Source organism: Uloborus diversus, chromosome 7 (genome assembly GCF_026930045.1).
Source record: "Uloborus diversus isolate 005 chromosome 7, Udiv.v.3.1, whole genome shotgun sequence".
Taxonomy (NCBI): domain Eukaryota; kingdom Metazoa; phylum Arthropoda; class Arachnida; order Araneae; family Uloboridae; genus Uloborus; species Uloborus diversus.
In genome coordinates, this window is record NC_072737.1 from 100,622,401 (window position 1) to 100,649,838 (window position 27,438).

The window sequence follows — 27,438 nt, forward strand, 5'->3', positions numbered from 1 at the left end:
TCCCTGTCTGTACATAAGTTCAGTGCCGCAATTAAGGCGGGGGTTATGCAGTCCTCGAAATATTTGGCATATTATTGTAAGTAAAAACAATGTAAACTTAATGTAAAACAGTTTCAAAGCATATTTTTTAAAAAATAAATGTCTAAATTAAAGCTAGCATAAGTAATCTAAACTGGTCTTTTCAAGCCTAACAACATCTAACTTGTCAACAATAACATCTATCTTTAAAAATGCGTCCTCCCAAATACTTTTTTTCAACTTCAGTATTGCATATATGTGTGTGTGTTACACATGTGCACATGCATTGATAACTAAAAATACAGAAGGGTGTAAATTATTTGTTTATTCTATTTATTTTTTATTAATAGTAAAGATCAGAGTTGGAATCTCAGTTCTCCCTTTTAATCTATATTGCATATACTGGATCTTATACACTCTCTTTTATTTCATAGATAATTTTTTGGTCTTTTGAACATATTTATTGAATCATCCACGGCTGATGAGCTCTGGATTCATACTTTGACTTTTCCTATTAAATAGCTGCTTGCAATTTTCCTTCTTCTCATCATTATTTTTTATATTAATTGTTTAATATTTGTCTTTGGCTTGCATATTTTTTATGTATATATATATATACACTCCTGTTTGTGAAAATTGCAACACCATGAAGGAAGCATCATAGTTGAATGAAATTTAATACACAGTTGAGTAGTAATGGTACAAATAAATGATTACATTTTCAAACCAAACAACAATAAAAAGAGATAGAAATTAGTATTTTGTGTGGTCAACATACGCCGCAATAAGAGCTGCAACACGACTCGGCATGGAGTGAAACAAAGTTTGAATATCTGCCTGTGGAAGAGTATTCCATATTGTTTGTATGCGCAACCAAAGTTCGTCTATCGAAGCAACAGGACGAGGATCATGAGCGAGACGCCGCCCAACAAAATTCCACACATGCTCAATCAGTGACATATCCGGGGAATATGCAGGTCAAGGAAGAAGCTGTTTCTGCTGCAAATCAAGGTAGAATTGGACAGTCCTGGCGACATGTGGACGGGCATTATCCTGCTGGAGTACAGCCCTTGGCAATCCTTGCAGGAAAGGAATAGCTTGGGGGCTGTAAAACTTTGTTTATGTATCGGGTACTGTTCAAATTACCCACAATTTGTAGCAATTGTGATCGTCCATGATATGCTATGGCACCCCAGACCAAAACTCCGGATGTTCGTCCACTGTGCCGTTTGATAATGCACTCCGGAATGTGCCGTTCACCGACATAGCGCCTGACACGAATTCGGCCATCATGGTGCCACAAATTGAAGCGAGATTCGTCAGAAAAGACGACATGCTGCCAATCAGCACGCCAGCTCCTATGCACATTGGCCCATTGTAGCTGCAGGTGGCAATGGTTTTGCGTGAGAGGAATCCTGTATAAGTAAATCCTTGCGCACAGCCTACGCAGCAGCAGACGTCTCCAAATTGATGAAGCACACAATGAAACACCTGTACTGCATAGATCTTAAAAGGGATAGATAGGCCTTTCTCCTACAGCGCAGCTTATTTCGCCCGGAGAAATTGGGGTCTTCATGATTCTTCCGAGAATCACGTGATCAAGGGACATTGTGTCTCCCTCTTCTCAGGCAGCAGTGATATAACAATGCGAAGCGTCGTAAAAAGTCTAGGATTGTCTGAAGATTTTCATTATACTTATGAGAGAAATCTCTATATGTGTGAAGCTGAGATTTTCTAGCGAAAGAGGGTTTGATGAATTTTATTAAAAAATAAAGACATAGTGAGTAACAGAAATCTTTCTTTCTGCTAAAGGCAAAAAAAGTCCCCATGCATAGTCCAAATTAAAAATATTTTAAGCGATTTACTATAGATACCGAGCATTATATTAAATCACTAAAAACAAGCGATGGAAAATTAGTTATAGTATGTCCGCAAAAAACTGGATTTTTAGGTTTTCTAATTTCTATGAAAAGTGTGCTGGGAACATATGAAAAGTGTGTAGGTGCCCGAATTCCAGTTCTGAACTGTGTAATGACTTATAAGCTTACTCAGGATCACCTTGAAACTTTTTTCAATGCGATCAGTTTATGAGGGGGGGATGGGCTATAATTCTCCAGCATAAAGCAAGAAAGAGAATAGCCCAAGTTTTGCAAAGAATAATGATAATTCAAAGCTATTAAATTAGCAAAGTGTAATACGCGATTGGAGTAGTCGAACTATTAAATAGAAATTTATCTTCTGCTGCATGAAGAATCTTATATTAAGTGACGAAAAGTCATTCTTTAAAATATCAACGATTTATTAAACAATTAACAATTGTAAAAGATAAAATGAGAAAATAATAAAGTAACTTGAAGAATCAATAACTCAAAGCCATACGCAAAATTAAAGTATAATCATGAACTTTGTAGACCTATTATATCTATTTACTAATTCTATTAAGTATTACCAAATATTCCATTGAAGAGGTTTTCATGATCTCTATTCATAGATCTCTAATACTAACATTTCAATAATGCATCACGAACACTAAGTTCGGCGAGTTCTAGTAGAATCTATTAGATCACATCTAACTACCGATCAGAAAACTAACTTCCTATTAATCCATTCCAAAAACTGAATGGCTATCTCAATGGCTGAAAAGCCAAGAGCCGAAAACCCCAACTGCAAACTGCAAGTTGGCAAACTAAAACATCTGTCGTAGATGCGAGAAGTGAAAAAGAGGAAAGAGTCATATCACTCGAGCGTATAAATACTGCTTTCCCAATTAGCATAACTCGTCATCTCAAGTTCGACACGTGCGGAAAAGACGTGTGCAAAAAGCTTCTAGAATGCCTGAGAACAAGTGACGTCATCTGACCTTCAATTTGCCGGGAAGCGAAAACAGATTCACTCATTGTTTACGTTTTCATCTGAAGTTGAAGTACGCAGGAAGAATCGCTTGTCAAAGCGAAAAGGATATTACAACGCGAACAACGCTAACATGCATAGTAAGTTTACAATTAAATAGCTTTAGTTTGTAAATGATGAGATACATATAATTAAATAATAACATTGTACTTAGGATAAACTTAGTGTTTATCAATGTCCCTCCATCTCATTATCTTACAAATTCAATATAAATTCAATAAATTAAAAATAAATTCATATGGCTTCAAGCTTTACATATAAATTCTTTTACAACAATATTAGTAGAAATTACAAACACGAAAAGTATTTTTCATTGGAAATAAATACAGTAACCCATCGAACTTCAAATTTTCACAAGAATTGTAGAGAAAAAAATTTTTCTTCATCATCCATCATTGATTGAAAAATTGGGTAGACAGTCCTGTGAAATGTCCTAAGAAAATACAGTCCTTCCATAGATACACACTCAATCTGAAAATAGTTACAACATACAACAAGTAACTGTTCAAATCAGCACAAGATGTATAAGCACTTATAAATTTTTAGATGTATAAACACATTGAAAGAAAAAAAAATTATGTTTTGACTTCTTAAATACGTGAAAACAATGCGTTAAGTTATACATTTATGATTTGTAAAAAAAATTTCAATAAATTTAGACAATTCAATGCGAATCATTGGTTTTGTAAATATGTCCGATAAATTATCTTTACTTCTGACATATTTAATGTTAAAAACATCTTTATATATTAAATCTCTAATGAAAAACAATTTAACATCGATGTGTTTACTTCTGTGATTTTCAACTGATGATTTTACAAATTGAATAGCAGCTTGATTATCAACAAATAGCGAGGATTTTACTTTAGATTTTACAGTTTTAGTTTCAATACATTCATTCAAAATCCTATCAAACCATATCAATTCTTTGACAGTTTCAGTCATTGCGACAAATTCTGCCTCCATAGTTGAAAGACTTACACATTTTTCTTTAAAAGTGCGCCATTCTATGGGCGAATTATCAAGCAAGATAAGTTGACCTCCGACAGATGTTCGGTCATCTCTATTTGAAGCGAAATCTGCATCAGTATAAGCAATGATTTGGATTTTGTTACAATTTAATTTCAATTTTAAATTCTTTGTATTAGAAACATAACCAAGTAATCTTAATAATCCGTTCCAATGGGTAATACCGGGATTGCTTTGAAATTGACTGAAAATGTTAATTGCATAAGATATATCCGGTCTAGTTCGATTTGCAATAAAACTTAAGCATCCTAATAGATTTCTATATGGTAATTTACTCATTTCTTTGATTTCATCGTCATTTTTCGGACAATCTTTAGTTGAGTAGACACAACCTTTACTAAATTGGTAATGACGAGATAGAAAAATTATATTTACTAAATCTTTTACATACTTCTTCAATATAATTAGTTTGATGTAGATGAAAGCCATTTTCACCTTCTTCAAATTCTACACCTAGTAGTTTTCTCGTCTTACCCAATACTTTTAAGTCAAAATGTTTACTTAATAATTTTAAACAATTTTTAGTATCACAGTCCTTTTTACCAAAAATAACGATGTCATCAACATATAATAGCAAAATTACACTAGAATTATAAAATACACAATTGCAACATGAAAATTTGTTAAATCCTAATTTTGACAAAACATTGAAAATTTCATTGTACCACAGACGTCCACTTTGATGTAATCCATAAATTGCCTTATTTAATTTGCAATATAAATTTTCCTTTCCTTTTTCAACAAAACCTGGGGGTTGACACATATATATTTGTTCGTCAATTGGGGCATACAGATAGGCATTTTTTACATCACATTGAACATTTGACCATTTTAAACATACTACTAATAATGTAAAGAAAAACCGAATTATACCAAATTGAACTACTGGGGAAAAGGTATCTTCAAAATTTAATCCTTTAATTTGAGCAAAACCCTGAGCACAAAGCCGTGTTTTGAATCTTATAATATCCCCCTGTTCGTTTTTCTTAAGTGTATAAACCCAGCAACTACCAACTGGATTGGTATTTGCTGGTAATTTGGCCAAAGTCCAAACATTTCTATCATGCATACATTGGATCTCGGACTTCATTGCATCATGCCATTTTTCCCGCTCTGTTGACTTAAGAGTCTGTTTATAAGTGCGTGGAATTTTAATATCATTTTCTAGTCAAGATTCTGTTATACTTGAACTAGAATTATGGCTTGCAATTTCCCCCTGAAAGGTATCTTTCCCTTGAAAATTAAATAAGGATGGTTCAAAAACAAGATTTAATTTATCACAATATTTTCTTACATCATGAACAGATCTTAAACTTTTAGATTGACCCTTTTCAAAATAATATATGTCATTTCTTGACCCATCGGGTCTTGGAACAATTTTTCTGACCCATGTTGGATTCCTCATGATCCTGGACCTGTCATCGTCTGACGTATCCCCCTCAGTATCTGAATCTCTATTTGAATCTGAATCACTATGAATGTTAGATTCTCTGTTAGAGATTTCAGGCACGTCAACGTCAGATTGACTCTGTTCCTCCTCAGTTTCTACATCCGTATCACTATCGAGTAGACGAGAGGTTAGAGGCCATGATAAAGTATTATTATCCAACTTAGAATGAAAATGGTCTTTGTAAAAATGACCTTCTTTAAAAGAAACATTAATGGATTCAATTACCGCGTTAGTATCAGGTATCCAGATACGATAACCTTTGGTACTAAATGCATATCCAATCATAATACCTTTTTGGGCTTTAGTATCCAATTTGTTTCTACGTTGTCGTGGAGTGCCCACGAATGAAATTGTGCCGAAAGGCTTAAGATGTTTTACAGATGGTTTATTACCGCCATATAGTTCAAATGGAGTTTTGTCCTGATTGGAGTGACATACCCTGTTCCAAGTGTATGCAAAATACAACATTGCATCTGGCCAGAATTCTTTTGGCAAACCACTTTCTATTAACAAGACACGGGTACAATCAGCGACAATTCTGTTATAATTCTCCGCGGAACCATTTTGTTCTGGCGTGTAATAATTAGTAAGTTCATGTTTAATACCAAGCTTTTCACAAAAATTATCCAAATTATGATTAACAAATTCCTTACCATTATCTGTCCTAATAGCTTTTACTTTCTTATCTAAAAATCTTTCAGCTCTAGTAATATGCTGTTTGAAAATTTCTGCAACCTGACCCTTTGATTTAATGGGATACAAAGATGCGCGTCGAGAAAAGTCATCAATGATAGATAAGTAAAATTTTTCACCATTTTTACCAGGTACATTGCAAGGGCCCCATACATCAGCATGTAAAAGCTCTAATGGGTATTTACTACGTTTTTCAGTCAACGGCTTGAAACTGACTCTTTTAAATTTACCAATTTTACAGTCGTCACACTGAATTTTAGAATTTTTAAACTTTGGTAAACCCCTTGCTCCCTGCAATTTACTAGTTTTCTTAATACTATCAATATTGACATGCGCCAAGCGCTTATGCCAAGTTTCTAAATCTTCAACATGACCAGATTCAGAATTAAAATGACTAGAATTTAAAGGAATTTGATTTGACTTTTTAGAATTTACAATATATACACCATTCTTAAGTTTTGCTTTTAAAATTAGACCTTCTTTGTCAGAAACTTCCACAAAACCATTCCCCCCTTTAAATTTAGCTCCTCCTTTGTCGAATTTTGTACCAGATAACGAATTCCGCCTTAATTGCAGGGAATACAGAACATCTTTTAGAACTACAGACCTTTTTCCGAATCTTACTTTAATATCTCCTTTCCCTTCAATCGGGAAGGTCTGATTTTTGATGGCAACAGCCATTTTGCTATTTTTTAAAGGTGTAAAAGTTCTAAACCAGTCTCTGTTTAGGATAAACTTAGTGTTTATCAGGGGGGATTCAACAATAATCGTCGGATAATTTCGAAGTGCGAAAAAGAGATTATTCATTCATATGGAAATTAAAGAGTCCAGTTCTTCAAATTGCGCTGATTTTGACAACCTTCAAATGCTAAGATTAAATTTGAAGCGTAACGAAAATGCTTTGAAAGAAAGCCTTTTCTTCCGATTCCTTTGACGACGATTTGGAAAATTCAGAAATCATCTCAATTAACATGACGCAGTATATAAATGATGTTTCTGACTACGCTGGATTTTTTGTCCGGCAAGTACACTCTGTTGTGAACTGTGACGACTGCAACCCAGTCTTAACTACAACAAATCAAAAAATAGACCTAATAAAATTTAAGAATTTTGGGACACACTCAAGTATGATAACTTATTGCAAGATTGCAGCCATTGAAACATGTACATTTGTGAAGAACAACTGAGCGAGAATGTGAAAAAGTTTTGGGAGTAAAACACAAAAATATAATGTTACTCATGAGACCACAAGAGTTATGCGAAAAATTTCGAATTCCGTTTTTCTAAGTTTAAATAAGCATATGTTGGAAACAGAAGCAGCAGATTTTCTCGTTAAAATGTTTATAAAATTAATCGTTACTAAATATTTAAGCGTTAGAATGTATCGCGCAGTCAATTCAAACAATGAAAATAATTCACAAAGACCAATAAGTAGGAAAGTAACAAAGTTAATATTGTTAAGGGACAATAATCACTAGTTTTCTTCAACCTCGAGTTTAAATTGTCAAAATTATCATAGTCTGTGGGATGAAAAAAAAGAAGAAAAGAAAAATTAGAGAAAGGGCGGAAGTCAAATGACCATTCATGTAGTTTATAATTGCAAATAATTTATTTTCTGAGTACTTAAAAAAAAACACTGAAGTTGCTTAAAAATTAGGAACAAACCAAAGTTATTGGTTTGGCTAATATAGTGTTGGTGCGAAACGCATGCGAATATTAGAATATTATTTAATTGAGTTGATATTCGATACTATTTACATTTGTATTTCTAATTGGTTTATGGTTTTAGATCGGGTTTTATGTTAAACTAGCAAAAATACCCGGCGTTGCCTGGGTCAGAAATGAATGTAAGAAAGAATTGCTACTTTCTTTCATTTCCTGTTTTAACTGAAAGAACCCAAAACATATCACTTTGACGTGATTAAAAATCGAGCTTCTTCTTTAGCCATTAAAGTAAAATAGCAATAAGTATAAAGAACGAACGAATATTCATTTAGAAACGAAAGCACAAATTTAAGCATATAAAAATTTGAAGAATTTCCAAAATATGAACTAACAAAAACAAAAAACAACACTGAAAAAACGGTGCGCTTTATTTAATTAAATAGTACACACTCAAAAGAAAAAAAAAAGCTCTCTACTATGTTTTTTTAAGGATGCAAAAAGTAGAGTTTCCAAATGTTTTAACGACTTTAAACATGTCTGTCCGGAGAAGCCTTGATTCAAAAATTTCATTATGATTATTTTTATTATTGCTGTTGTTAGGCAACGAATTTTTGTAACAATGGGTTTTATATTCGCAACGTCAAAGCTCGAATATGCTACCTTGCGGTGATAACCAATACTAAAGACAAAGGTAAAACATTCCATTCCACGAGTTTTCTTTGGGGTAAATTTCCGGCTTCAAGCAGTTTGTGGTGTAATGTAATTTCAGAAGAATAAAAAAGAAAGCTTCGCACAAATACGATGAAAAAGTACTGTCATTCACTAAACGTCAAAGCAAGTTATAAGTTATGGCATTTGTTTGTTTCACCTTTTTTCATCCGCCATTAGACAGTGGCTGCTGCGCCTATTATAATTTATTGGAGTTGCAAATTTAATTATCTAATGAGAAAATGATTTGAAATTTACTGTTTTCCACCATAACTTTTTACAACTAAGTTTTTAAGGAATAAATTACAGACTAAGTTGTTCCCCGATTATGTAGCTATCTATGGTGAAAAAATGGTTAAAATCCCTCCAGCAGTTTTGAAGTTTACCCCGGACATCCGGACAGAGATTAGCCCTTTATGTATAAAGATTGTTGCACTGGTTTCAAAAGTTGTGGGAAAAAGCACGCATTGAAACTATTTATCTGTATTTGAAAAATTTGATTGAAATAAAAGAAAATTTATAAGGTCAATTACTCAGGGTTCTACTCAGTATTTAAAGCACTAGAAAAAAAGTTTAAATAGCTTGTGCGCCTGCTTCAAAAGTTATGATGGGAAAATATCTAATGGATCATTCCATGAAAAAGCTGTCATTTTGTCCCGCATTTCATTAAAAAGTAATAACTTAAAAAGATAACAAAGAACATTTTTTGCAAAAGTACAATAAATACATTTGCGATTTCTTAATGAAAAAAAAAGTTACCTTTTTTAGTTATTACTTTTGGTGAAAAATATGAGGTGTTACGTGAGGGACAGAGTGTTCCGTTTTTCTTTAATAATGGGTAAAATGCTTTAATTTAACCCATGCTTAAAGGGGGGTTTAACCCATGCTTAATGCATTTAACCCATGGGTTAAATGCTTTAATTTCCCTTGATTGTGCAAATGATCGCGGCGCAAAGTGATTCTCTTCGATAAGGGAATCAGTTTCTTGTGAGGGGAGTCCCTTGATCACGTGATGTCCAACGGGGGATGTTGACGCGCGCTCTGAGAAGAAAAGTGGGGAGAAGGCACATCTATTCTATTTTAAGATCTATGGTGTACTGCCGTGCTAAGCACAGATGTGGTATCTGCACATTTTATCAAAATTGAGTTATTGTCACCAGGTAGTCGTTAGTAATTTAATTTACCTAAATGTGAAGTTTTTTGGCGATTTGCGAACATGAAATATTTTAAAAAGCTTTAAGAAAAAAGTCGTAACTGCACAGTTTGCGGAGTTTGCTAAGGCAATTTGAACGTAAGTGACAAATACTAAGCCTTTAAAGTGGTATCTACGCAGTTAGCACTTTTCTCCTTAGTAATTTGTAGATACGACTTTTATACCTTAGTAAAGCAGCATATTTAATAATGTAGCAGTTTATTGTAACACAGAATGTTAAAATTGGTTTACCGTTGAATAGTCGATACAGGTTGATGATAAAAACTAATACAACTTTGCATAATTGTTAAAGTTAATATTCAGCTTTTTCTATTTAAATGTTTACTTAAAATGCAAATTCTAAAAATGAAATGCATGTAAAATATTCATATCTAACTCTTTTATGCAAAAAAAAAAAACGCATTTCATTCTACAACCAGTAATATTTTTATTTAAGTATCGTCTGCTGTCAAAATTATCTTCATGCTCAGTAAAAATGAATCTAGAAAATAAAACATTATAAAAAACACATTCTTTGAATATAAAAAACAAAAAATTGTTATGGATTACAGTTTTAACTGTCTAGAGTTTTGAAAATGATATCTTTCAGAAGGTATATTCTGTTAGATTTGTATTAACAAAATAAAGCGAAACAGGTAAGTCCAAAGAAAGCAGATGTTTTCAGTATTATTTAATGATACATTGAGCTCGTTTTACTAAGCTATTTTTGTCGTATCTGTGCAGATAACCCTAAAAATTCCTAGTAATTGTCACTTAGGGTGAAAATAGCTTAGTATATGAAAAGGTTTTGAAAAGAAAATTTGTCGTATCTACATTTATTAATTTTAATTTAAGATTTTTACAAAAATACTCTCTTACGGTTTTTAGATAAGTTATTTACAAAACAACTACCGCAAGTTGAGCATTTAATTAAGTCATAAATCAAAGAAACGAGTTGTAAAACTTTAATCATCAATTTCTCATTTTGAACTCTACTGCAGATACCACATCTGTGCTTAGCACGGCAGGGTAGCTGTTGATCACTGTGCTGCCAATTGTCTAGAAGAAGTTGTGCGGTCCGTCGGCGCCATACACACCAGGTGTCTGTCATTGCGAGCTGACATCACATTTAGGGGTGTTCCGCGCTGTCCGATCCTCGTCTGTCCACTGCTTCCAAACACACATGATTGTGCTGCTGTTACTCTGCACATGAGCGGCTACTGCAATACAAGCCAAATCCAGCTTCACAAAGGCCGACGATTCTGCACCGTTCAAACTCCGAAATTTGCTCAAATTTCGTTTTTTTCGTCGAAGAGGCATAGTAAAGATTTAGTTAACTTTTTCTCTAGCATATAACCACCAATAATCATGCATGCCTCGTTACAGCCGACTATTTATATTCGGTTCGATCCCCCGTTCAGAAGGCGCTGCTCAGCATATGCATGCGCTATCAGTCTGCAATTCTAATCATTTGCATATCATGCCCTACTTTACATTTCCTGCAATTTTCAGCTCACTCACGTAAGTCCTTCGTGGTATTGCAATTTTCACAAACAGGAGTGTATATTTATATATATATATATATATATACAGTCGTCCCTCGCTATTTCGCGCTTCTACTTTCGCGGTTTCACTACATCGTGGTTTTTCTTTTTTTTTAAATTATAACAATGAGCCTTTTTTATGTTTTCGTGTAAACTTTTTCTTACAAGAGAATTACAAATTATATCTTTTAAGTAAGGTAAGCTCTTCTTAGGAACTGTAGTAGTGCTAGTTGAGGGAGTGGAGGTTTAAAATCGCGAAGAATGTTTATCTCAATTTAACCTTAAAAGCCAACTGCAAAGTATAAATCACTGTATTATTACTAGGGGATAAATACATCTGTAACGATGTTCAACAACGTACTACTAGCTTTTTAAGCTGTATGCGTAATACCTTTGATGAGGATAAATGTAAAGGAAGAAAGGGGGCACATACGGTCACTAACTGGAAATTAATTCATCATTGAACAAGTTGAAGTTGAGCTATTTTCATAGGTTTGTAGTAATGTGTAAGAACAGCATGTGCGTGTGTGTGTGTGTGTGTACTTTATTTCTCAATAATTAATGTGATATCAATTCCTTCTAATATATCTCATTTTCTCATATTTTGTGCAATATATTAAGTAATACAAATGTAATGTTGGGTAAGGGTGCTGTTTCATATCTAGGGGGCTCTAACTATATTAAAAACCTATTTAAATTGTTGTCAGTAAGTTTTATGCCCTCTAAGTAGGAGAATATTCAGTTTATAAATACAGAATCCTACTTCGCGGAAATTCAGTTATCGCGGTGAAGTCTGGAACGAATTAACCGCGATAAAGGAGGGTTAACTGTATATGTATGTATATATGTGTGTGTGTGTGTGTGTACGTATGAGTAGACAGTATATATTTTACATAATAACTCAAGGAGTTTGAGGTATTTAATTTTTTATGGGTAAAGTACTATTGTAAAAAAAAAAAAAAAAGATAGTCGCTGCAATATTAAACATGCATTTTTACTCTTTGAAAAGTCATGCGTCCTAGCAGGGCCGAATGCAGGATTTGGTGTTCGGAAGAAATGAGGTCATGAAAATCTTCTTAGTCCAACTTTTATTGAAGTGGATGAAGACATTTTCTTTTAACAAGGCAATTGCAATGTCAAAAACTTGTGAGAAGGGCCTGTGATAGTCACTCATAATTTTCTAAGCATATATACAGAACCTGTATAATAAGTAACGAGACTCATTTTTTCAAAATTTGACTGTAGCTGTCAAGTGCGTAGAAACTGATTAGATCGGTGGTAGGGGTTTCTGGTGGTACTCACTCCGGTCCGCAGTCAGCTGGCAGTCTTTGTTTGGGCAGCATCGTTGTTATAGTGTACCTCTGTTGCAAATGTCAGTTCCAGCTCCAAAATGCAGAAAACATTTGAGCTGCGTTACCCGATTAAATTTTGTGTGAAACTTGGTAAATTGGCCTGAGAGACTTTAGAGATGTGTAAGCAAGCGTTTGGAAATAATTGTCTGTTCAAGGCGCATTTGTTTTGGTGGCACAAGTGCTTCCAAAATGGCCGGGAGAGCGTCAAGGATGTCAAACAGGGTGTCCATCAACCAGCAGAACGTATGCAAATGTGGAACCTGTGTGTGTTGTTTTAAATTCGGACTACCGGTTAAGTGTGAGTAATTGCAGATGAAGTTGGACTTGATAAAATGACAGTTCACAGCATCATTGCTGAAAACTTGAGAAATGTTGGAAACACCTGCTTCATCCTCCAAGACTTCCAGGTCAATAATGGTATCTCTACGCTTCCCCAGTCCGTCTTCAGCCACCATTTAACTCCAGCAGACTTCCCGAAGCAGATTTCTATTTCTGAAAATGAAATAATCACTAAAAGGGCATCACCATGGAACTCTAGATGCTGTGAAAGCGATAGTACAAGACTTTAGAGGATATTCTGAAAGCAGACTACAAAGCAGCATTCGAAGCTTAGAAGACTCGCTGGGATAAGTGTGTGCTAGGCCAAAGGTCTTATTTTGAAGAATTTTAGGTGTGAGTATTGATACCCGCAATATTTTTTTAGAACACAGCTCAGCCTCATTACTTTTTGTACAGACCCTGTATAGCAAGAAAAGGAGGAAGAGAGTCCAGAACATTGCTTGGAGGGGTAGGGAGTAGGGTGGTTCAAAAAAACTTTTTTCCAGCTAGAGTCCGGGACACCCTCTATTTTTTTTAAACTTACTAATAGTATTATGCTGTAAAAGTTTGTTTCTTATGCAAATTTTAAGAGGGTGCTCAACGGCCCCTCAATTTAACATTAGCCGTACCATAGAAAATGTCATAAATTTAGAAAAATTTAATTTTCCCAACTGTTTTTTTTTTTTTTTTTGTAAATAATTATTTTATTGCAATGTATATGCATATTACAAGTGTACATTATAATATGTAGCATTGTTTTTTCAATTCAATATATTTTTTAATCCCCCTCCCCATACTAATGAAGTTTGGGGGAGGGGGTTGAGCCTCTTTCAGTTGAAATAGGAAGCTAAAATTCTTCCAATATATTACTATCCGCAAGTCTAAAAATATTGAGGGGTGTCTTGTTATCTAGGAGAAACTTTTTTTTTTTTTTTGCATGTATTTTTGAACTACCGTAGTAGGGAGTCATTACTAGCATGTGAGCAACCAAATTAATAGAATTGCATTATAAAAGCGGAAAAAGAGAGTTAACAATATGAACCTCTAGTTGTAAATGTAACGTATGCAAAGCTCCTAACTCGGAAAATGTTTGAAATGGACGTTCTAATATTGCAGTTAACACGAAATCTGGTGATGTTAGGAGGAGGAGGAGAGGTTCTGAGACGTTTATGAACGGTTTAAGCTCGAAGACTGCATCTGAAATTTCTTGAAATTGAAATCCTCAAGATGAAATTTTAGACAATTTTTCACCATAGGGGAGGGGAGAAGAATTTTCTAATTTTTCAAAAATAAAAATCAAATTTCCTAAAAAGGCGCAGTTGTAGACCACTGTAGAAATTTTTGAATTTAAGGTCCTAAAAATGCAATTACAGGCTATCTTTGCAAACATTAGGAAGAAGGTTTCGATTTGGAGCCTCCTCCGGATTTTTTTTCGGAATTGAAGTTCCAAAAACAAAATTTTTAAAAGATTATTTTGATGACATGGGGGGGTGTACTCCAACGGAAATTTTTCGAAATTTAAGTTCAAAAAACAGAATAGTTGATTATCTTTGATAACAAAAAGAAATGTTCGGAGACCCTCACCCGGATTTTTTTGGAAATTTAAGGACAAAAAGCGAAAATTTATGCGATGTTTAATGATGTGAGGTAGGCACTCCCCTGGAATTGTTTTTAAAATCCTAAAATCCCATTTCTTGGCTATTTTTTAAAGTTAGGTGACAGGATGGGGTTCAGGGCTCTTCCCCGGAATAATTCCAAAATTAAGTCCTGAAAATGCACTTAAAGGATGTTTTTCAGGATACTGGTTGAGGTGAAGAAAACCTCTCAAAGAAATTATTCGGAAATGGAGTTCCAAAAACGAAATTTTAGACGATTTTAGATGACGCTCAAGGGAGAAAAATTCGGCACTCTTTCGCGAAAATTCAAGATAATTTTAGAAGATGTTGGCGATCAGCTATTCTAGTATGGGGGGGGGGGGGAGAGTGCTACAGCCCCACAGTTCCTCTCCTGGATTCGCCACTGCGCTCGGGCATTGATGCTACTCCAAAATGAATGCTATTTTTTTTCCTGTGAGTTTAATTTTTTTAACTATGCGATGTATTTTTTAATTAAGGGATAATGTCAAGACCCCCTAAGAAATGCTTCGTGACCCCTTTGGGGGTCGTGACCCACAGGTTGGGAACCCCTGCATTAGAGAGTGTTCAGATAGAGGGAGTACACTGTATATAGATGTTACACCATAAAAAAAAAAAATGTGCTGGCATACATCCAGTATGTATGCCAGCATAAAATTTAATAACTGCAATTTTGTTGCATTTTCACTTCATTACCATTCTTCATTGATTTATTAAATCTTCAAGAATTGAAAAATTAAGTTTCACAAGAAATATACTTTCAGCTGGTGAAAAAAAACTGAAGTGATATTCCTTTACCTATGACCTTGCATCACACCTATACTCAAATTTGAGGACAAAAGTGAGGCAAAACTCTTTCACATGTTTTTTTTTTTAATAGCACTAACGCTTCACAAAAATATCCTAGACCCTTAGTTATGGTCTTTCCCCATATGTTGAAAACCACATTAAGTGTCAATTATCAGAAATTTACCGTATTCTGTATTTCATTTTCTTAAAATTTATTTTGTAGTAAATATTTTTGCATTCACATGTATCTTTTTTACAGGCCTGGATACTTTTCTTGGATCAAAAAGCTCAATCCATTTATGAAAAATTAATTTAGAAAGCATATATATATTTTTCAATTCTTGACTTTCCTTGTAAATAGCATTTTGCAATAAACATATGTATTTCAGATATGCTTCCAATAAATGATTTCACAATTACTTTTATGACACAATTGTTTCAAAATTGAAGTTAATTCAAGTATATTAAGCATAGGCATTGCTTGCAATATGACATTCAAAAAGTCTTGAAATACCTATCTATTGTAAACAGGTAGTAAATCTGTTCTAGCTATTTTTAAAACGATAAGATAGATATTAACTTTTACATAGTTTTAATCAGTGCTGCAATTAGGAAAAATATTTGTGGGCACGCACCTTTTTATCAGGTAGTTATCATGGTTGACGGATTTTTGTTTGGCTAAAAAAGCTCAGTTAATATTACAGTAGACCTTCAGTTTACTTGAATTTGATTACACATGGTTGAAGATTTGATGTCTTTATTTTGTTTAAATTTTCCCTCCTTCACAATACAAACTCCTGAGATTGATGACAAAATACAAAGAACTGTATTTTAGCTTGATAATAAGCAAACTTTGGTTACCAAAGGCATTTTTTTTGTGTTGGTTCGTGAAGTTATTAGACTCCTAATATTCAGAGCTTACTGAAGATGAGCTTTTAGAAATGACAATCTAAGAAAAAAATTAGTTCAAGAAAACTTCTTTGGTAATCATTTTATTCACATAGATAAAACATCACAAACTATTATCAACAATATAATTATATTCATATAAACATGTATAAAAAGTACAAAAAGTATTTACAATTTCACTAGAATATGACTCATAGGTGTTTTCTTTCAAAATCACATTGGCTTCACAGTAGCATAATTTTTCAAATTATACACAGATTGAGGAACTAAATTGCTCAAGTTCTGAATATATGTACTGTCTGGACTGCTTACAAGAATCTGAAATAAACAATGCCAAACTTGCATACTGCAGCAATAAAATATGCAAATTAATAATAAATTAGCAATAAAACTCCTAAGGTTGGTTCAAATTATTAGCGTACGATAACATTAATTGAGGCAGTGAGAAGCAAAGGGTTCTAAGTTGATGTTTTAACATTTGAAATTCCAATCCTAGGTAGGATTCCATTGAAAACCGTAGCCTTCTGGGGTGCCGCAGAAAGAGGCACAAGTGTCTATGGTATCAATAAACAGGCTGTCCCTGAAAGCTGAGTACAAACTTGGACTGGAAGTACAGAACACAAAAACAAGCAAGAATCTCTTTGGGATAGAGGGTTGCCAACGCAATGCTGACGTACTACATGCACATAAAGCCAGACACCGACGCATGTGCAACGGCTCATAAATTTATTACAAAAAAAAGATTTTACACAACTTTTTAGATTTTATGAATGGTTTAAAGTGGTTGTTTGAAATTGTGACTAGTAATTTTAACATGCACATTGCAACGCTGATGCAAAGATGGAGGAAAAGTTGTCAAAGTGGCTCGTAATTACTATGCTCGATACTTTGTCACTGCGACACATATACTACAGGTGCAGTTTCAATATTGCAACAAGTCCTTCTCAATAACTGAAATACTGTCGGTCCCGCTTAAACGAGTACCACTGGTTCCAAGAAATATTATTCGATTAAGCCGGGAAATTTTATTTACCTTTCTGATTGACAACTTTTGTCTTAAAACATAATAATAAATCAATATCTTAGTAGTAGAACGAAAAATGTTTTCGATTAAAAAGCATTTCAAATAAGTTAAGTAATCAACAAAGTAGTGTAACAATTAAGTATACAGTCAATTCTTGATAACTCGAATCTAAAGGGACTGACGAAAAACTTCGACTTATCAGAAGTTCGGCTTACCGCTAGTTTCGGTTTTCGACATTTTAATATCAAAAACCATCCAATATTTTAATTAATATGTATATGTAACAGACAAAATTACAAAACTTAAAAGTTTCTAAGTACAATATGCACAGTTTCTCCGTGAAAAGTTCTGAAGACAAAGTTGTGTCTGGTCCTGATTTTCTCCAGCCATCCAGCACTGGTGAGAAAATTTTCTATGTTCAGTAATATAGCGAAATTTGTTGCTTTCTCACGCAGCAAACATCTACTTAGGAATTGCATGGTCTTGAATTCGATACTGCTGAAAACGCTTCTACTTCAAGAAAAGTGCACACCTTTATTCGTTTGAAATTTGAATTCATGTATTCAAACCGCTTTTGAAGTTTCTCTTTCAACATCATTGACATAGCATTTGGAGCCATATTTCAATGCATTATCTTTCTTTTTGATTGTCGGATTGCTTTCAATGTTTTAATTAAGATTTATTTTACTTTCTTAATCCAAGGTTTTTAGCTTTCGCTTACACCATCTAAAGAAAACTCTCTCTCTCTCCCTTTCGGAAATTTATCAGCAAATGATCGAACTAAAAAATGAAGGGGAGTGCATCTTAATTTAGGTCAGCCTTTGAATAAAGGTACAATAAATGACTTGGCAACTTGACAGCTTAAAAACTGATTTATAGTACAGCAACATGTCTAAGTGTAAACAGTACAGTACAACAAATGAATACAGGTTATACTCATTTCCGCACGTGTAACTCCTTTATCACACATTGGCTCATCAGGTGTTTCCCTTGCTTTAGAGGTCTATTGTACAGCAATTGCAAGTGAAGGTGAAAGAATTTTTCTCTCATAGCCACTTGAATTATACATTTTTCTTTTTCTTTTTTTTTTTTTTTTTTGGTTCTTTCAAAATAAATTTAAAGTCATCTTTGAAAAATTTTTGAGTTAAAGGAAGTTAACTTCGAGGTATTGAGCATAATTAGCATTCAATTAAAGACAAATGGATAGGGACTTGATAAAAACTTCAAATTATAATAATATTCGAGTTATCAGACTTTGAGTTATCACGAATTGACTGTATACAGGGTCGTTGAGGTAAATACGGAATTTGTTTATTGACTGCCCTCTAGCAGTTGTTGAGTGCATATTTGCGAATAGGTTATCTAATGTGTAGTTCATATCGTCACGAGGCGCACGCATATAGATACGTTACAACAAGCAACAACATGAGCCGGGAACAAGACAGAAGAGCAGCGATCCTTGAGTCCCTTCGTGCTGGTAAATCACCAAAGGAGATTATTGAGTGGTTATCTTCAGGTCAGTTGAGTGGATGCTTCAGAAGTGCCCACCGTCATGCACGCTAAATTACCAGCAGCGGTCATGGTCCTTGGGGTTATCAGCTGCGAAGGGGATGTTATGCCACCTCATTTCTTTGAAGAAGGTCTCAGAATCAACGCCGATGGATACATTCACGTATTGGAAACGGTAGTCAAGCCCTGGATGGACATGGTGGCCGCCGGAAGAGATTATGTCTTCCAGCAGGACTCAGCGCCAGCCCACAAGTCGAGAAAAACCCAAGCGTGGCTTCACAGTAATGTGCCCTACCACTGGACCCCCGACTTGTGGCCACCCTCCAGCCCGGACTGCAATCCTCTCGATTACTACTTTTGGGGCGTAGTTGAGGAAAAGGTTAACGCAAAATTTCATAATACCAAGGACGCGCTGAGAGCCACCATTACTGAGGTGGTGCCCAACGTGGACAGGAAGGAGGTGAAACATGCATGCGGTCGGTTCCGGTCACGTCTTGAGCGAGTGGTGGCAGCTAACGGCGGCTATATAGAATAATTTCTTTTTATAACATATTTTCTATAATATTGCAAAGTTGTGTACAAAATAAATCCTTTTTGTTTGCGTTATAAGAGTTTTAATACTTGTGTCCCATTTTCCGGATTTACCTCAACGGCCCTGTATAGTACAAGTACGTATGAAAGTTATAAATATGTAACTTACAGTTTGAGGTATTAAATCTTTGTTTCAACTAGGTTCATGAACGAATCCTTAAAACGAAAGATTCCATTTGTTCACTTAAAAAATGAACAACCATTCTTTTGAATGGTAATTAGTATGGAAATTGTATTGATACACTTGTGATTAAATCGTATTTAAAAAAAAAAAAAAACATTTATCTTTAAATTTTTAACTCTCAATCAATCTCAAATTTCTTTTTTCTCAGTGCAGTGCAGTATATTCATTTAAACTTTTTTTACTTTCTGCTTTATTCATCATTTTTCTTTAATCATTGCAGATCATTTGCAATTTTCCAATGTATCTATTAGTAACGTTTTATGTAACTTGTTTGGGCTACTAACAAAATGTTTAGATATTCCACTTTCTGTCCCATGCACCTGCTAAAATCTTCTCACCCTTTCTGTGACCAAAATTATTTCAACCCTCAAGCTTCTATATACCCTCATGCTTCCCTTGAAATCCCTCTACGCCCCTCTAGGGGTGCGCGCCTCCTAGGTTGGGAACTACTAATTTAAAGCACTATCTACACGAAATTCTTCCATTCCAGCTCTTCTGAATCAGGGGGTCATTGCATCCAAAGGGGTAAAAAGGTTTTCCGAGAAGTAAAATGAGTACCAGGATTAGGTGATTGTTCGGTCACAGAAGAAAATTTTTAAAAATCATGTATATCAAATATACCTAATCTTTAATCATTACTGATCGATAAATAAAGATTTGTTCATTACTTGCAATGACCATTGGTCAAAACAACTACTATCAAACTAATTGCTATAACTAGGCAAGAAAATATCATCAATATATATCAGCAGTCTCATTGACTGCTACTTGGTTTTATAACAAATTGCTAATAAGCAGTTGTTTTTTTTTTTTTTCACATAAATGATTAAAATCAATGTTAAAATCAGACAGGCAAGCGGGAAAGTCAAATGTCGAAACTGGAAACTTTTCCCCTCCACAATGTTACATATTAATGCATTTGAATGATAACACTGCATGTAAAAGTTGGTTTTTGAAACTAAAATATCCAGAATTTTAAATTGCACCAATATAAAGAAAAAAGTAAAACCACTTCCTTTCATTTTAGAAGGAAAAGTTGCTAAAAGTTTTAACTGAATAAATTTTGTACGAAGGGAAGAGAATGCCACTTGTAAAAATCTGCTCCTCTTGACTTGCAGCTAACAAATATTCCACTTTCTGTCCCATGCACCTGCTAAAATTTTCTCACGCTTTCTGTGACCAAAATTATTTCTAAAAATACCTTTTATCACTTTTCTGACGACCCTTTTGTCTTCTATAACAACCCTATCAACTAGGTTCTACATTGATTTGACTTTATTTTTAACTTGCTTGGTGACTTCCAAGTCGCTTATTTTACATTTAATACCCAGAGATTTTTAATAATTATTAATACTGTCTATTTTTTCCCATTCAAAAAAGTATTGCATTTTTTTTTTCTGTTCTACTGTGGTATAATTTTGAAGGTCCCTAATATTTAAGGTGAGTCTCTTTTTTTTTTAATGAAGTTATCCGGTACTCCTACTGAGCTATTGACACATTTGTTGTTACATTTTTTCGTTATACATGGTCTATTGATAATACAACATGTATATAGTGCTGTAGCTGGAAAATTTAATAACTTCACTTTTTGACTTGCTGAAATGGAACCTGCTATTTTTGGAATGGAAAGCGTATCTTACCATTCGGCAACTGAGAAATATCTTACAAAATTAACTATAATTGCTTTTTACATCTAAACCTGAATAAAGGTTTTTTGTTTCATTTTTTAGGCATATTTTCTCACTTTTAGATCATTTTAGTTATTTTACCTTCAAAGAATATTACTGATTTAATGAAACATTTCGAATGTCTGTAAGTATGTCGTGCAAAGAGATCACCTGTAACTTTTTTAAATGAACAAGGACATTCAAATGAACAAGTTGAATGAACAGATCAAAAGAATGAACGATCCTCTATTGAACGGATCATTAAAAGGAACAACATTGCCCACCTCTAATTTTGACACCTTTTTTCAGTTCATATTTTTTTGAGAAAGTCCATAATAGTGGAATCTTTGCTCAAGGTATTTTGAGAACACTTTTCTAACCCAAATTAACGTGTTTTACTTAATTAATATTTATCAATTTCTTATCGTCTGCAATGCTTATATTTCATTGTGTTTTTCAATTTAATTATCAACTGTCTGTTGGTAATGGCAACAATAAAAGAAACTAGATAGAATAATGGAAATGCTTTGATGGAATATGAATGTTGTTTTTCGATCCCGTTGTTTGCCGAAAAATACTATTTTAAATTTTTATGTCAATAATTGCTCTTATAATTAATTTATTTTTAACGTATTCAAAATTTTTCCCAGCAAAAATATATGCAAAAGCTGATCACTTTTATTCCATTAACCGGGGAAATTATTCAATTAGGCGGGGATCTCTAACATTACACCTATGGGGAAATTTTCGGTTCCAGGAGATTTTATTCATATAAGTGGGGTATTCATTTATCTGTTACCCAACTAAGCAGAGCCGACAGTATAGGGTCAAATTTTATTTGTGTGATAATTTACTTTTTTTTCTTCCTTTAAACCTTTCCGCATCTTTCAGTGTCTGGCTTCATGTGCTTGTAGCACGTCAGCATTGTATTTGAGACCTTTTTGTTCTTGAGTAATTCTTGTTTGTTATCGTGTTCTCTACCTCCACTCTAAGTTTGTACACGACATTCAGGGACACCTTGTATATGTATATGACAGAGATAGAAAAGGGTACCGTGAGAAAATTCTAAGACTTCAAAGGGTGGCGTGAATCAAAAAAATTTGAGAACCCCTGATATAGGGTGTTGGCAAACTGTGTCCTTACGTGGTTAAATGAAGTCTGGTGAAAAAAAATTTCAATTTTAATCTGAAAATTTAATCTAAACTTGGAATCAGGGAATTATACCCCAGCATGGTTGTATTTTCCCAAATTATAAAAACAGATATAAAACTTACATTAAAATGTAAAATTAAAGCACCATAGCGTCAAATAAGAGTACTATAGTAGGAACGAAATAAAGTGAAAAAAGAACACACCAAATTTGGTGTGCAGAAAACACTAATTGAATAAAAAAAAGCAAAAAAAAAAAAAAAATGCTATAAATTTAATTTTATATATGCTGTAAATTTTTATTGAATGCTACACATTTTATAATGAAAATTTATAACATTGTATTCAGTGCCACTGAGAGCCAAAGATGTCCTTTGTCAGTTTGGTTGCCAAATTAAACATACTACTTCGATACTGAGCTGACGCCTCGGCCCTGATTGTATTGTCAAACCCAAAGTGGCAATTGTAGCTCCTAATCATGCCTAAAAGTTACATTAAAATGTAATGGTAAGACCCTACAGTGCCAAATAAAGTTTTAAAAAATATATACCAAGTAAGAAAAAAACATGTAACAAATATAAACCTTGCACTAAAGTGTAAACTTAAAACATCACATTGCAAAACATAACAATATGGTAGGAAATAGATAAATTTAAAAAATAGTCTCCGAAACACCAATTACATGTGACATTCTTACCAGGCTTAAAACTTACAGTAAAATAAAATTAAATCATTGCATTATCACATATGCAGTGTCATAGCAGCAATCAGGACTCAATATGCAATAGCTCCCGGGGTTTATCTGTACTTTTTTCTTTTTTATTGTATTTAAATTTTTACATCAAAGGGGAAATTCATGCTATTTGCATACAAAAACATGTTTTGAAGACTGAGGCTCCTGCATTTCCTTTTTTAAATTAAAGGCAGATAGGAATTTTAAAAAGCATTCTAATCATGCCAAGCAAATAAAAATGTTAAAGTTCAATCACTCAAAATTGGGGTTGGAGTGAGTTGTGGATATTCTAATGATCAGTGGCATGAACAAGGGTTGCATCAGAGGCTGGCACTGAATAAGCGACTGAATGCAAGTTAGCATGTTAAATAGATCTCTTCACTTGGCCGTTTCTCATTTACATTTAAGAAGATGCAGGTATTAACGCTACGATATAGCATTGAATAGCATCTCAGTTATTACTAAAAACTTCATACGTAAATCATTTTTGAGATGGAATTCATATAATTATAACTATGGAGTAAGAACTATTTCAAAAGCCATTTACCTGTATCATATATGCAACTTTACTTTCATTTGGATTATTATCAACTTCTTCTACAACCCATCCACTTGGCCGTAACTGCAGAGAATCAAGATCATCTTATAAGAATATAAAATAAATAAATAAACAAATAAATAAGGAGCATTGAAATCAGGAATTGAAAGTTTTTTTAGGAATCACCAACACTAAATGACATTATTGAGATTGAAAACAAAACACGAACACAGCAAAATTCTTATGTTTGCTACAATAAAGTTTAGGTGGCAGTTTCTTCTGTTCATAATTAGATTATGTAAGCTGACACTGGGGCTTTTGGAGTACTCAATATATTATTTTCAAACTCTTCCATTTTTTATAGTTGTAAGTCTTTTGAAGTACATTAAAATTCTATTATCAAGGGTTTTACTTGTGAGTAAAATAAAATACGAAACTACACAAAAGCATACCTGACGTTCTTGAAAGAAACATAAACAGTAGATTTTACTTTGAAAAACAGATTTTGTATCAATAGAACAGGAGACAAATGCAGTTAATTGTACATTAAAAATATTTTAATACTGATCTGCTTAAATTAAATTTTATCAAATTGAAAGTTTAAAATTCATTTTCAAAGGAAACTTTTATTAGAAGAAAATAAATAAAACTAAATACAGTATAACTTTAATTTAAAATGATGCATTTCACTGGTTCGGATTTGATTGCTTTGAATGTCTATGCTCCTCGATTAAACAATATCTTCGATTTAACAATACATTTTTCCAGTCCCTTGGAAATTGTTAAATTGGGGTTAAATTGTATTAAAAATAAATGTTTCACATGCAAAAGCTGCTGATAAAGTGCTTTAATTTGTTTAATTCTTTTCAACTGGAACAAAAATAGAGCTGCATATATAATATAAACCAAACGTATAAAACACTTTTAAAACGGCAGTTTATTTCACAGTATATAAAAACAGAACGAAAGAAACTGCTATTCAAACGTTAAAAATGCTTCCAAAAGCATCCCTCCACAAAACAAATTTTAGAAAATGTTCAGCAGAAAATTGAACAGATAAGGCTCTTTCATAAGTATAGTCCAATTCTCAATATCAAAAAGATGCAGAAAAATTAAATTTAATAAAATACTTTTTGATAGCATTTGACTGCACAATTTTAATTACTGTTCTCAGAAACTTCAGCCAGTTAATGTATCCTTCAATTTCACAATCAATTCATGGGTAAGAATTATTGTCACTATAATTAAGCAGTAAGTTGGCAAGTTATGATTTGCCACAAATTTTTATTTTCTCATTTTTTCAAATTTAACATTTATTATTATCAGTTCTCTTCTTTTAACTTTTCTGAATTATCGTTTATCACTTTTCGTTGTGCTCAATCTTTTGAGAGTTTGTAGCAGCTGAAATAATTTCATCCATTTTGTTTCAAAGAGTGGAAGAAAATCATAGTTAAGCAGAAATCGGGAGAAAACTCAAATAAGCGAAAAACTCCTGTGAAGAGCAGCAGGCGGGGGGGGGGGGGGGGGGAGACAAGGTACACCTGTTGACTCGCGCCCGAGCCTGAAGGGGGCCCAAAATTTTTTAAATGAGAATGAAATATATAGGGGTAAGGGGTAAACAATAGGGAGGGGTCCTGTAAAAGTAATTTGTGACGGGGCCCCAAAATTTCTGTGCATGTCACTGGCAGCAGGTATGTGAATGTTTACGCTACAAAACAAACATGAGAAGTACAGGGATCGCGGATGGCCTGTGTTATTAACAAATTATGTCATCACTATGAGGAAAGTGAAAAAACAAATTAATGCTAACAGGAAAAAAAGAAAGAAAGGAAAATACATGCCATAGAAATAACTTTCACAAATTACTTACAATTCCTCTTGTGACTCCATTCATGAAAGGGCACTTGTCATACTCGACGGAATGGAAGGCAGAATAGCAGCGCCTTTGTTCTTCCCTTTCAGTGTGTAATAGGCAAAAGTCTATCATTTCTTTCTTCAGAAATCCAGCATTTTCATGATAAATGTGTACTTAAAAACAAGTGAAAAATATATTCCATTTGCAGACAATTTTAAAACATAATTGAATGAAAAAGGGTTTTTTTTACAAAAGGGAATTACATTTTTTTAATCATATTAATAAACTATATATGCTCTTGTGACTTTAATTGTTTTCGGGTTAGTTTTTACGTTGAAAAAGAAACTTCAAGTATTCTTAAAAGAGCTGTAAAGTCTATTCAGATCTTTAGCTTATTGATGTTGCAGCTTTCTGCATTATATACAAATGTTTTGTACAACATATTATTAAACATTCGATTAAAAGAGCTAGTTTGTTTGTGCAACCAACTATTTATTCCTATGAAAAACTTAACACAATGAAATTCAAAGCTGTCTTCTCTCATTAAAATTGTCTGCTGGAGGGAAAAAATGGTTAAATAAATTATATCTTTAAAATTTGAAAGAAACAGGCCATACTGGAACAAAACTTGGCTGAATACCGTATTTTCAGGAATAAGCACCGCGGTGCATACCAGAAAAAAAGCAAAAAAAAAAAAAAAATGCTGCTGCGGTGGTTACAGCCTTTTTTTTTTCCCAAGTAAAAAAAAATCAAGTTGAAAATGCTGCCAATAGATAGCACAACATCGACCTGCTGCCAGCAGGTAGCACAATATACCGATCGATGAAGGAAGAGTGCGTCAGTGTTTCAATATTTTTTTCTAACATTGGAAAACGTTTTTCGATGTTTGCCATTTTCTCTATTTTGCTCCTGATTTCTATATAAATGAGAATAATACTATGTAAACGCTTTTAATAATGAGTAGTTAATTTCAAATGTAAAAGTTACTTTTTAAATCAAGTCTGTAAAAAAACGTACTTCGATATAAATCAATGTTTCAAGAACCTTATCCATTATTGTTCTGGATTCAAACACCGAACTATGTCATTTCTACGTTGATTGATATTTTTGTGCTACTTGGGCCAGAGTGAGGCATTGAGAAGGAATCGCTTCCCTCGCCCTGGATAACCAACCAATGTCTCCTCTCAAGGTAAGAAAATTATATTTACAGTGAAGTATATATAGTTACAAAAATATTTCTTTCATTTGCATTTCTCATTCCCGGGTTCTTTACTACTAATTGTGCTTTTAAGTTATTTAATGTTGGGTGTGGCGCATACATTAAAAAAAAATTTCCCTTGCAAATGTATTACGATGCGGCTCTTACTCCCGAAAATATGGTACTTAAATTCAAAGTGTGCTGAAATTTTCTGGTTCATTTGCCTGCTTTGTTGCAAACACTTGAGTTTGGATCTAGCTGGACTTTCATCTATTCAATCTATGCATGTTTTGTGTCCTTATTTTCGTTTGGAATGCCGGCAGTTAAAGTGAGAGAAGAAACTTTCATTGATTTGTGTTTTTCATATCAGAAATGAGATGATGACTATTACTCACCAAATTATGCAACCTAATTTATTGGGAACTGAATTAACAAACTCCTATAGCAATACTGGTGTCTGTCAATGGCAGTACAGTAAACTCCCGATTATCCGCCGAATAGGGTGGCATGGTAACCGCAGATAAGCGAAAACTGTGAATAATCCGAATACAGTACCCGCCACTAAAAAAATCACTGGATAATAAAATCAGCTGCTTTTTAAAATCAAATCTAGAAGAACAGAATCATTGCAATACCAAAACATGTTAAAGCCATCTTTTAATAAAATCACTATCGCCGTTTTATAAAATCAAACTTTTGGACATCATCTGTAAAAAATTGTTAAAGAAGCACCAAGAAGTGAAGGAATCAGTCTCAGAAGATGAGGAAATCTCTGAGTG

The 27,438-nt window shown here is 33.6% G+C and overlaps 2 protein-coding genes across 2 annotated transcripts in view; one reads left to right on the top strand and one right to left on the bottom strand.

Annotated features, from left to right (window-relative positions):
* Nucleotides 1–15,697, top strand: part of LOC129225525 (39S ribosomal protein L28, mitochondrial-like) — a 45,433-nt gene extending 29,736 nt beyond the window's left edge. The window contains exon 7 of the mRNA XM_054859956.1: nt 15,562–15,697. Coding sequence (XP_054715931.1) covers nt 15,562–15,613 — 52 coding nt within the window. The 3' untranslated portion in view covers nt 15,614–15,697. The remainder of the gene's footprint in view (nt 1–15,561) is intronic.
* Nucleotides 15,698–16,287: 590 nt separating this feature from the next.
* Nucleotides 16,288–27,438, bottom strand: part of LOC129225526 (uncharacterized) — a 52,524-nt gene continuing 41,373 nt past the window's right edge. The window contains exons 13-15 of the mRNA XM_054859957.1: nt 25,477–25,634; nt 23,616–23,690; nt 16,288–16,529 (exon numbers count right to left, since the gene is read on the bottom strand). Coding sequence (XP_054715932.1) covers nt 16,425–16,529; nt 23,616–23,690; nt 25,477–25,634 — 338 coding nt within the window. The 3' untranslated portion in view covers nt 16,288–16,424. The remainder of the gene's footprint in view (nt 16,530–23,615; nt 23,691–25,476; nt 25,635–27,438) is intronic.